The 13,506-nt window shown below is 38.5% G+C and overlaps 1 protein-coding gene across 1 annotated transcript in view; it reads left to right on the top strand.

Annotated features, from left to right (window-relative positions):
- Window positions 1-13,506, top strand: part of sorcs3 (sortilin related VPS10 domain containing receptor 3) — a 204,857-nt gene that overhangs the window by 118,617 nt on the left and 72,734 nt on the right. The window contains exon 4 of the mRNA XM_042396082.1: window positions 2,181-2,339. Coding sequence (XP_042252016.1) covers window positions 2,181-2,339 — 159 coding nt within the window. The remainder of the gene's footprint in view (window positions 1-2,180; window positions 2,340-13,506) is intronic.

Below are 13,506 nucleotides of genomic sequence, written 5' to 3'. Positions count from 1 at the left end.
GAGGGTTTCTGGTTAAATCTCTGGAAAGAGGACTAGCATTTGTGTCAGTGACAAATGTGCTGCTGTTTTTCCAATTCAAACAGAATTGACGAGAGAAAACAGCCATTTGAGCCACGAGCGCAGTCACTATACCCACAATTCCACCGCACAATCCTTGTAGAGGCATGGGGGTTGCAGATTAAGCCAGATGAAAGACTCAAGTTAAGGCTAGTGCTGCTTTCAGACAGCAGAAGACTGAACATGCGTCAGGTGGCCAGATACATGACTCCAAACTGCGGTGTGCCATATCATATCATTCATGATAATACTTGTATAAATCTTAAAAAACTGAACAATTTAAGTGGTGTGGAAGAGGTTTGATAACATGAACCTGTACTGGCTACAGTACAGTATAGTACAGTCTGAGCTCAGCCCTGCTGTTAATTTAGCGTGGGTGACAACAATTGATAAATCATTAGATCATACATTCACTTGTGGTAATTTATCAGAGCGGCACGTCACAACAACAGAAAAAAATAAAAAGATGAGAAGAGTAGGGGCTAGCGTTGCAGTCACAGTCAATGCACAAAGCAAGGTCATGTTTTACACAACACAGTCTGCACTGAGTTGAAGTTAGCTTAAAGTTCAATGTTGATCAGCTGGACTCAGCTGACTACTGTTAGTACCTCAGTGACTGTTTGCATCAATAGTCAACAACTATTATTTTACAGCCATATTTTCCACCCCCTCTCCAAAGAAATGCTAACAACGCTTATCTTGCTTTGTATGTGTAAATAAGCATCTGTTTGGTTACACATTTGCCATAGCATTTGTTATAAGATGATAATGTTGCGTTTCAGATTAGTCTGCTGCTCACAAGTGTCCAAAAAAATCAATTAATTAACTCAGCTTTAATATGGAAACAAGCACTGGATTTTGCAGGGTAGCTTACAATTTAGCACTTCTTGCACCGCCATATTTACCACAGTATGTTTATCTTCTTTCAGTCATCTTTTATTCTATGTCTACTGTGTGTTTTTACCTACTTGTGAGCCATGTCAATGATATAATTTCATCACCTTGTGATAGACAACAAAGCTTTTCTGATTTGGAATCTGATTCTGAAAGGATAAGGAATATGTAGTCACCAGTAGAAGAACATCATATAGTTTGAATGAACACCTCTATTGAATTCTAAATATTTAGCCCACAAAATTGCTATTCAGTTATCCAGTTGAATGTAATATCCAGTTAAATGTACTGATGATGGATTTTTCTTCCAACATTTGAAATTCTAAAATCTTCTAATATGGAAACATGTAATAGTATAGTCTGATTCAAAAGAATACAATTTTCTTACACACCTATTCAAACACCTTCTCTTTATTCAAGGAGGAATTCCTGTGACCATTTTATCTGCTTCCACAAAGACTCTAAATGTCATTAGCTGAAAGAAATATGCATTGTGGAATTCCTGTTCTTATTGAATTCTGTAATAACTGTGATAGCTCTGGCAGAAATATCCCAAGCATGAAATTAGGGCCTCTACCACAGTAGCAATGTTAAATTTTAAATTAGAATTTTATTGGAAGGAGAAATGCAAAGACATTACATGCTAAAGGACTAGCTGATAAAGAAAGTAACATACTGTATATGCAGATTAATGCATGGCTGCTTAATACCTTGTATGTAGAATTTAATTGTAACTAGACTACATGCTCCATCACCTGTAATATATGTAATATATGTTGGCTGTAATATATTACAACCAACCTGCCTCAAGTGTACTTTTTGGTTTGTCTTGGTTTACACAGCAGTTCACATCTTATTGCTGTGAACAACCTTCATCTTATTTTGGAGAGAGATGATGAAAACTCCAAGTCTTCACCTCAGAGTGCACAGGAAGAGTCACAGAGCGATCGCAACAGAAGTGCCAGAGTCACATTCATGAAATGAAGTTGGAAATATAGTTTAGTTGTTTGCCAAGCATAAACTTGATGTGTGCCAAAAGCCAGGGCTTTTCTGCTGACGCTGCTCCTGCCTCTAACATCTCTCTTCTACCTTCTTTCATCTCCATCCTCATCTCTCCACATCTTTACTCGCCCTTCAAATCCTTTCTTCTCTCTCGTCCAAAAACTCACACCTGTACTCCCACGCATATGTCTCTCTTTCCTCTACTTCTCTCTTCTCCCTGCTCTCAGATTATGGTGTTGACTGATCCGGAGTTTGAGAGCAGTGTGCTCATCAGCTCTGATGAGGGAGCCAGTTACCAGAAGTATCGCCTCACTTTCTACATCCTGAGCCTTTCATTCCACCCCACTGAAGAGGACTGGGCCTTAGCCTATAGTCATGACCAGAAGGTGAGATTGTGCTTGATGTCATCTTTTTCTTCCTGTGCCACAAATAGCTGCATGTGATTCACTTAGCGCCGTCTCTACCTTTGTGTTATACACAGAACATATTCACAAGGGCCCATGCTTTTCATCAATTTAGCTAATTACCTTGATGGAAGCATTTATTCACTGGCTGAATATGAATTTTCTGTTGAATACTGTAAATTGTAAAAGAGTAGTTAGAGCCTTTATTTCCTTCAAATGAAGAGAGAACCAGGTATTTATTTGAGACAGGGTATCATTACAGTCTTTTATTTCTACAGAATAATCACCTATTATTTAGGTATATATTATCATATTGTAGTAAGAAGCCCAACCATCTTGATAGTCCTGACCTTTGAGGGAACAGACAGAACTGTCAAAAATATTGAAAAATACAGGACACCAATGCAAATCTAGATATCCTATCATTATTTGTTTTGCCACAAACATGATTAGCCACAGCCAAGTAGTCACCGTGTGGAAATTTTCTGATACCCACACACCAATTACTTTGCTTCCCTGGAAGACACTTAACTGTGAAACCTTAACATAACAATTGCCACAAAGTTCTTGTGTACCAGAAAGTCTTTTTGACAGGTGCGTTGGATCTCTGACTTTAACACTGTCGATCAGTTGTACTGACTTTATGGGCCCCATTTGCACCTGATATTAACATGTGATCTGTAACAGGATACATTATCTATCATTATCTTATAATGGCATCTGATCCATGAGGCTTTGCATTTACATCTGGTATTAATAAGCACCCTTATTATCTTGATTCTACCCATATTGTGATGAGAACTCAACATGCAAAGCATACATGCTAGCTAGGCAGGGCTGGCTGACTTGTCAACAAACATGGCAGATTCCAGGTCAAGGGAAGCAATGCTTTGGATGTGTGTCATTCATTTTTTATGAGGGAAGATTCAAAGCTACTTCTACTACTCTTTAGCTTTTGCCAAGCTTCCTTAAAGTAGCAGGAAGAGGTGGAGTTATGTGACCTCTCACCTTGCTGGGTGATTTTTCTTCTTAAGAATGTGGTCAGGCTTTATGGATTACATTTACACCTGGCTAAGATCTGATCACAGTGTGAGCCTCCAGGTGTGGTCTGACTGATCCAGTTTTACCGCTCCTCAGTTCTCAGACATTCATCAGGTGAAATTCAGAATTTTCAACTATGAGTTTTTGGTTCTTTCATTGTGAAACATTTGCAGGAAGTGTTGAATTTTGTTGAAAGGGCATTAAAAATGCAATAGTTCAGAATGATTTAGTCAGTGAGAACAGTATTTCTGTATAAAAGAGAAGCTCAAAGCCATGGTTTGGTGAGTATGGCACCACTATGTTGTACAGATGGAAATAATGCTGTGGAAATGTAGATTATGCTTAATCCATTGCCTAAACTATAACAGTTAAGGTGCAGGTAAATTGTTTTTCTCTGGTTTTATTTGGAACTGTCCCATTTTGTTTGAGCAGAGCACAGCCCCAGCTATTTTTTGAGACTGGCTGTTATTTTGAATGTTGACTTTTATTTCAGAACTATTGGTATACCAGTCTATACCAGTCCTTGTCATAGTGTCACCTTCACTGGACTTTGTCACACTGTGGAGCTCTGCTCACCATCATCACACAGTACTCTAAGATTGTACCCAGCAAAGGTCAATGACTCTGTCCTGAGGGCCAAAGTGATCTCCCCACATGGGAGGCATGGTGCAGGAGGGTGATGATTGGTGAACAGTGGTGGCCATATCAAACCTGACAACGGCAAACCTTTGAAAAGGTTGTCACTGCATGAGCCAATGTCAGGCTTTTTCTTGGCAGACAGGAGTTACAACAATGGGTGAACAATTCACATTGACATGTATAAATACATCCATCAACTGAAGACATATACAGTGCCTGTACAGTAGATTATGTTTACCAGATATTAAGAATCTCTTACTTATTTGCATCCTTTTAATTGAGTGTATTATGTACTTCTAAATATTATGACTCTGGCTAATTGAGTAGCATTTGAGATTTGCTTTATACAGAATCCTTCCCTTCTTTCAAGTCTCTCATCTACATCTGAATCTTATTTTCACACATCGGTCACAAGAAGCAAAAAAGTCAGAACTTTAATTTGAGCTCTACAACTTCGCTCCAGCATTTTAACTCAGCGTGAAGCCTTAAAATTCAGCTGCTGCTATTTTAGAGTAACTATTAAGATGAACAAGGTAGCCAAGTTCAAGAAGTTCAACTCCCTGTGAAGTCTGGGTAGGAGTATAGTTCAAAGAGAGGTGCTGTCTGCCTTCAGCCAAGGTTCTGGGCAAAACACAGAATTATTCTGATGGATTGCAAGGAGTAAAAAATACTCATCAGTCATCGCTGATATATTATTCCAAAACAGTCTTTCCTAATGTTAATTAAAAACAGCCCGTAGCAGCTTACATTTTCTATGAAAATTACAGCGTATACAAAATATGAGGTGCACCTGCTTCGCCTATGAAATAGACTCAGATGATGGCGGTAACAGCTATTGATCTCACTGATTAAATACAGCTCAGTCATGAAGGCAGGATATACATCAAGCAGTGACGAGTTCAAGAAGGCTGAAGCAGCTGAGACATGGATTTGGCATCTCAACACTAACAAGGTAGTCGAGGTCAGTGCTTGCAATTAAGATTACAGTAGGTATTATGAGAATGTGACTAATGTGGCTTTAATTTGCATTAATACTAGGACCTTGGCACCCAAAGCAGAGGCCCAGGCATGATTACCACCTCTGCTAGACTCATTTTCATTACCCTCCTGAGTGTGTCATCTGCATACTGCAACTACCTCCCCACGGCTGTTGTTGCAAATAAAGAATATGTTCTTCGTCTAGTTAGTTAAAAGAGATTTACACAGATATTATTGGTCGCTTAATTTGACCTGATTTCCCTCGCAGCCTCGACACTTCATCTTGACAGTTGAGCCAGCAGCGGGAAGCTTTAATATGCTCGTTCTCAGCTTGTAACTGGCTAATAGTTTTCAGACTGGGTCACTCTGAATTTAATCAGCTATAAGTTGGTGCTTAGCCGTGGTTAAGTGCAGCCCAGAGGACTTAACTTCGAGGCAGGAGTGAAACTCTTTAGTAAGACATCAGATCCATGTCAGGACAAATAGGTTGGAGTGAAGTATTTTGTTGTAATTCTTGATTCTCTTTTATGACTTAAAAAAATAACATTCAGGTCAGACCCATCCTTGAGTAAATGATGGTATTTTTAGATTTAGAACTCTTAGTGACCTTACCAGGCTTATCTCTTGGCTGTTAGGTGTTTGTGGAGACAATTACTCATTGATGTAGTCCCAAGTTGGCTTCTGAGAATAAGGCCAATGTTGCTGCTGCCAAGTGAGTGAGTTATGTAAACAGCCTTCACAGAAGAACAGTAGAGAAATGAAGCTCCACACAAAGAATAAATAGGAGTTGTATTATTTTACTCCCTGTGAACCATCCAAGCTCCCAGGAGACTGAATGTTAGGACATCTTGCCTAAAATCATTTGCCTTTTTCTTTTTGACTAAAGCTCAGACAATAACAGGTGGGTTTTTCTAATGTCTTCACTTATTCATGAGAGACTTTCATATCCTTTAGCTGAATTCAAAACTACAATATTTCTAATGGTGTGTTGACAGATACTTATTAGTGTTTGAAGGATATTACAGAGAAATCCATGTCTCCAAGAATAAAGAAAGAAGATAAACATTAACCTTTATGTCATTTGCAATGGAATTGTGGGAATTTTTTTGCAAACAGTGAGTCAGTCACAGCAGAATATTGCCATACCTCCCCTCACACCTCAACAAACTTGAAAGACAAGGCCATGACTCTCTAATGGTCTGTGTAGTGATTAACTCATCCAATAATTGCATCAGAGACAAGTACAGTGCTGTACACTGTAATCACAACTTGTTTTGCAATCTGCTATTTCCTCATGTGAATTTCTGACCTATGACTGAATGGAATATGCCTCTAGCTGCTAATTGTCATTAATAATTATCATATTTATTACCAACATTATGAGCTTCCATATCCCTCATATTATTAAAGAGTACTCCAGCATTTTAGCGTTGGACTGCCATGAAGTTCAGGGACTTGTGAGAGTAGTCAATGTCATCCCCCGTTTGTAAAGCAGACTTCCTTTTAAAAAATTCTAAAAAATTCCAAGCCATGGTGAGACAATCCCTAATGACAACATCTAACCCTCATCACATCATCACCGTTATTTTCTCAGACTTCCTCCATAGCCACAGCAGACATTATACAACTATTTTCACAGGCTCAATAGTGCATAAAAAAACTGGCTGAGTCCCATTTAAAATCCAGTCTATAATGTACTGTACCTTTGTTCCCTTTGTTTGTTTACAGTCATATCATATTCATGACATTTTAAATGATTTGGTATCAGCTATTCCACAAACAAGACCATGACTGACATATTTTTGTTTTGTTCTCATGTTCTAAAAATGCTCCTGTCAGGCGCCTGTTGTGACTTTCCAGCACACCTCTGAACAGCGGTCTCTCGCACGCAAGCACACACACACACACACACACACACACACATACACACACACTCAGAAAGTGTATTTCCTGCTGGTCTGCTCCACTCTGACCAGCCTGCAGAAACACAAGTCGAACACTGACAAATTGAAATTCCCCCTCCTCGCATGTCTTTTGAACCCTAAACGCCAGAGCAGCAAATAATCGAACTTGCACTTCAGAGAAAAAAAAAGAGCCACAAGTGTATATTCACACTGCAAGTGTTGAATTTAACGAGGACAGGGGCTTTCATGGTTCAGCCCTAACCTCATAAAGAATCATTCACACGGAAATGCGGTGCGTATTCACTCTGCACCACAATTGCATTACCCTAAGACGGCACAAAACAAACCTTAGGTCCAAGCAAACATTTAATTTGTGTGTTTGTATTTCTGCTGGAGGGGCAGCTGCTGTGGCAGGGAGCTGATGTCTCAGCGGCATTACTGAGTCTCAACTGGAACACATATGGGATTCAACCAACACTCTCCATGGCACTGAGCTGGCAGCCTGCTACAGACAGAAGGATTAATGTCATTAGTCAGGTGATGGATGGCTCCAAGTGAAACAGTAATAATACAATAGATCATGACTAAATGATCATAGAGGGAGCTGTCTTTGGCAGGTTAATTCTCAACAGTAGAAGAAGTGTGCTTGGTATTGAGAAGAAAAAGCATTGGCAGGGTCATAATCACTTGCGATGCAAACCCCTCACATACAGCATATGTACTATCAAACAGAGAGCAAACACCAAATGAAAAAAACATTATTACAAGCCTCAGACAGTTTGTGTGGGAGGTGCATCTGTGCAATTGAGTAGGCATATGAAAACTTCACGATATGAAGTTGAAATAGAGTGAGATAGCGAGAGATGACACCAGGTCAAGCATGGCTTGATTCATCGGGAAATGTTTGATTGTGGTTTTGTTGCGTCTGGCATGATGAAACAGGGAAAGGAGCTCTGAAATCAAAGGGAAATTATGGATACAGTGAAGCAGTGACAGCTACATGGCAAGGAAAGGCAGGCAGAACAGATGGAGTTACTCGTTCTGATGGAATAGTAATCCGTTGTCAAAACAGCAGATGGAGGTGTGCTGCCAAGCCGACGGTGGAGTGCGGCAACAGCAATGAGGAGAAGAAACTTTTCTCCTTGGTTGCCCTCACTTAAGATTTTACTTCAGTCTTTATATATAGCTCATTGATTTCATGGGAACAAAGCCACAATTGGACTGTGCTTTGTGTGCTTTAGGGCTTTATTTGAGTGAGTCTTTGCGTTATTACTAGTGGTGGAAAGTAACTTAACACATTTACTCAAGCACTGTACTTTTTAAAGTGGATATAAAGCAATTAATGAAGTTAACATAATTTACTAAAAAGGATTTCCACTCTAATCAACAATTATATAACAAACATGACAAATATAAACATATAAAAGAAAAGAGAAACCACTTTATATCTTTTGTGACAAGGACGCCACCATCTTGCAGTACTATAGCCTGTGACCTCACAGGGTTGGTTGGACTGGCTGAGTTCTACATATACAATGGTAGAGACACAGATAGAGACTGGGGAGCCACAGGACAGAAGAATACAAAAAAGAGGCCACTATTGTATTGCTCCTGGATGTAAAAATGAGTTTTATTGGGTTAAAGCAAAGGACAAAACAGTCCATTTTCATAAACTGCAGCTGAATTGGAGAACAGTACTGCTGCACTGGCTAGTGGCACTGAAGAGAGAGATTCCTACGGTGGGCACTGAGTCCAGGGTTTGCGGTGAACATTTTTTGGAGGAAGATTACATAGAGGAGAAGACCTTTGAGTTGGGCAAGCTAGTGGTCGGGCCAGCCTCAAGTTCCTCCAGCTTTCAATTTCACCACCTATAATGTGTGCTCTACTGACCGCCCAACATGCTCTGACAACAGTGGTACAGGGTAATTGAACACATCTTTCACTCCCAACAGCACTATTCATGAGCACCTGTTGCCCCACCCCCACCCCGAACCACAGTTGGACACACAGTCCGACACATGTCCCAAAACCTAAAGATTTCCATAGCATCTCTGCAGCATAGGATTTATCTGATGGGAGCCTGGCTACACAATATAACAGCCAAAATGACATAAAATTTAGTTTGAGATGGCAAGGTGACCAAAATGGACCACAACCATTATAAATGTCCGTAACCCTGTAATGTAGACAATGACATCACTCCAAAATGGCAGCTTGCTAGCTAGAACGCTAGGTAGAAATTATGAAAATAAAATTGTCATATCTGTGGTTTTAACAACTGATTTTAGGCCAGGTGTTTTTCTAATATATTTGGGCATTACCAGTGCCAAATCATTCATGTTTCATGTCCCCTTTAAGTACTTATACTTTACTTGAGTATAATGGTAATATCTTAACCTCCCATTTAGCATTTATAAACACGACTGATAAATCGCTTATCGCACTCTATAATGTAGTTGTAAGCAGATAAAAGGACATCAAGTCTTTATTAATGCCCGTTCTAACAGTTATAAAATATTAAAATGTAAAAAGAAAACGTAAAATTGTTATAAGCCAATAAATATTTTATGTTATTTATTATAAACAAATTTAAACCCAACCCCTAGCCTACATCATTTGTATATATTTCTGTTTATTATGCAGTATATAATTGTAGTAGTCTGTTATCAGAATATCTTAAATTGAAATATTCATATATATGAACAATTCAAACCCTCCATCCGTCCATTGTTTTTAGAAAAGGAAAGTACTTTTCTGGATTTGTCCACCTCTTGCAGTCATGAATTACTTCACAAGAATGAGCTGTTGGACATTGATTATTTATACAACAAAATGCATTTTCTGCTGAGCATGATGGTGTAAATTGCTTATAGCATACTTATTTAGAGCCTGAGTCTGTTCGAAGAAATACGTTTTCTAAGTTAACTGGATAACATTGTTGAGTAAAACCTGGAACCTCAGCAGAACTGGAACATGGACTCATGTAAAAGGCCTGTTCTGGGGATGACTCAGTTAAATTACATAGATAATTCCTAAGTAAAGTAAAGTGTACACTATGTACTTTTCACGGTATACTTGTCACGAGTGTGTGATTGGACATTGTAGTTTACGCGATACATACTGTTACTACTAGGTATATACTTTTAATGAGCATGGATATGCATCCTATATAGACCTCTGTGAATTAAGGTGGAATTATCTGTGATTTGTTGATATTATTGATGCCCACACAATGTGAATATCTTCCTAGGCATGTCTTAGCAACAGCAGGGATGAATATTGCAAAATTAAACAGTAGTTCCAATAAGGTGTTATTTCACTAACACATCTAACTAATTTATTACTGTTTACACACATGTACAAATCATTGACAGGCAAGTTTAAAATTGTGATCAGTATATTTGGAACAGCTGACGATATATGATTGCATCTACTTTATACTATGATATCAAACTTCAACTTCAAACTTCATTAATTATTTATACATTTATACATATTTATAAATTCTTCAAAAGGAGTTTTAGCTGTTGACAAATACATTAATAAATACTTTAAAATGACCTTAAATCTGTTTACTACTCTACAGTGGGCTATAAACCATTTAATAATGTTTATGTACTGCTTATAAATGCTAAATAGTTTAGTTAAAATAATTTTTTATCAGTATATCCATTTTATGTCTATTGCCTAATTTGAGATTATAAAATACAATGCATTCTCAAAGATTAAACCCAACCTTTTTGGCTTGTGGCTCCTTACAAAAAAACAGCATCCACATGGATCATCATGCCATGTCTCAAATATCTTGATTTACGAGTTGTTTCATAGTTCCTCCAAAGAGAGATTTCCCCTCTAGACTGCATGCCTTCATTTAGATAACTGTTCAACACCCGAAGAGGTAAAAGTATCCAATATTTCATTAAAAAAAAGCAAATGTCAGAAAAGTTTAAAAAATGAATATACAATTTGAACTAATTTTTCCTTCTTTCGTTTTGCCATTAATCATCTAACAGTCCCTCACACTTATCTTGTGACTCTTTGAAGGCAGCCCAACCCCAAGGTTGGGAACCACTGAACTAAATAACCTTACTAAAGTCAATAAACTAGCTCCACCTCAAGCAGCTACAACAGTAAAATATTGCTTACACATTGTTGCATCAGTATTAACAATCTAATAATGTCATTTAGAATAATATATTAGTCACAGGGGCAATTTTACTGCAGAACCTGTACCTGTATATTTTGCTGATAATGCTGCTGTACTTAGTAGAATTTTTGAATGCAGAACTTTTACTTACAATGGGGTATTTTTACATTGTCGCATTGGTACTTAAACTAAGTAAAGGATCTGAGTACTAAAATCTTCTTCCAACACTAGTTATTACCTAACCTGTTTATTGTGAAATTGCAGGAAAAAAAAATGTAAAAAAGGCTAGATTACCAATTGGGCAAAGTGGTAACTACCAAAGGGCCCCACACTCCTAGGTTCAAGGTTTTACTTGATATCATTTAGTTTTTGTCATTTTATTAATTGCAAATTTGACATGGAAACTGCACTACTAAAGCTTTATCACCTAACAGGCTTTGTGTAGAAATTTAACGGTGTCAAAATTTATGTCAAAATTTGACGGTTCATTCTTGACCACAATCAAAAACTCCAGAGCAAACAAATAAGCAGACCTAAGTTGAGATTGTTTTTTTTTTAATGCTGGTCCCAAAGTTAATAAATTGTGAATCTATCAACCTACCTTCTAAATCTAACGCTAACTCTAACCCAGGGACCCCTGACAGATTAATCTAAGTATGCTGCCTTAGTAGTTTCAGACCAGGCAAATACCATGCAGTAAACTGGTATGCTGTATGGTATACCACAGTGTTAATATTTCATTATATCAAAAGATTGTGGGAATGTTTCCTCTGGGAGGATGGTTTGGACATAGAGACTGGCCTCTTTGCCCTTGGTAACACCCTTTGTCCTCTGAAGGTGTTTAGAATTCACCAGCTGAAGGAGGGGCCTTTGATATTTCAACATTCATCGTAACCTTTACGTGTCTTTTACGTGGCCACTGCCCCCCTTGAGCTGTGTGGGCCTGTCAGTCCACTTTTAGTTCTTCTCAGAAGAGAAACATAGCTGTCAGGTGCAGGTGATAGAGAAAAGAGACTGAAGGTGAGGGGGCTGTTAGCAGGCACGTGTGTGTGTGTGTGTGTGTGTATGTGTGTGTGTGTGTGTGTGTGTGTGTGTGTGTGGTAAAGGGAAGGGTTGGGGTGAGAGAAAGGTAGGGACGTAGGAACAGAGGGAAGGAAATGAACCAATAAATGAGGGCAAATGAAGATTGATGGATCATGCTTGAATTCTTATTAAATAACCCATCTCTATCTGTTATGGAGGCTTTGCTGACATCCTTTGGCGCAGCAATAGATGAATAGATATCAGTTGATCTGTTTGTTGGCTTGTTTATCAGTTTTCAAACAGGCCTGCGGTGTATTCCCTCATCGTCTGCCCTGCTGATGCTGTAGCCGAGCCAACCCCTGATATGACACGCTAAGTTAAAATCACTTCTTAGAATCAAACTCGTTCCCTTTTATCACACCGACAGAGGTAAGAAAAAACACTTTAAAGGTTTGCATATTTCTGTTCTGTGGGGGGTGATGTGACAGTTTATATCATTCACTCCTCTTGTCTCTGCGGTGGCTGGCAGCAGGATGGATGCAGGTTTATCTCTGAGCTGTTCTCTCACAGTAAGGAGTCAAGGTGTATGTTTTTAGGCTACAGGCAATTATGACATTTATTTTAGTCACCGCCATCCCACGAGCGAGTCTGTCAGTGTATAGAAACACAATACAGCAAAGGGGCACAAAACATAATCTAGCAAACTTGTACTGGAAAGTACTATTTTTGTCACCAGTGTGAACCTGCTCTGCATGGTAGAAGATACACTGAATTAATAAAAATAAGTGCTTTAACTTTAAATCCATTTTTTGTACTTCGTACCACTGGAAGTCCTAAAACTGGCATCACTGAAATTTACTTGCATTTGCAGCTCAAGAAGGTTGCAAAAACACTGGATTTATTCAAATCAAATCAAAACTAACATGAACAAAATAATCTCAGTTCAAGGTCCACTTACTGTATTTGCTTGTTGCTTGCTATTTTACTTTTCAACTGTATCACAAGTCTGCAGTATAATTTGCTCTATTGTCATGGAACTGTAGATGTTTGAAGTTTCCATGGCTCTGAGCACGTTGAGGACCTCCATGTTTGCTCAAGGTGGACAATTCATTCATGACCATGGTTGAAAGCTCCAGAATAAGTGAGTAGATGGACCTTGAGTTGAGATTGTTTTGTCAACTGCTGCTTTCAAGGTCAAAAATGTAAACCTACCCCCATAAAATTAACACAAGTTTTGAAAAACCACATCCCAGGATGTTTTGCATTCATGGGTTAGTTAATATATATTTTTGTCCTGTGGTGCTTCAGCATGGTAGCAAAAAACAGTTAAATGCACAAGTTTCCTTGTACTTTCCACAGCAAACATTAGCAAAAAACTGAGCTAATCTCAAGAGACTAAGAGTCATCAGGGCAACAA

Source organism: Thunnus maccoyii, chromosome 2 (assembly GCF_910596095.1).
Source record: "Thunnus maccoyii chromosome 2, fThuMac1.1, whole genome shotgun sequence".
NCBI lineage: Eukaryota > Metazoa > Chordata > Actinopteri > Scombriformes > Scombridae > Thunnus > Thunnus maccoyii.
This window is presented reverse-complemented; position numbering and strand designations above follow the sequence as displayed.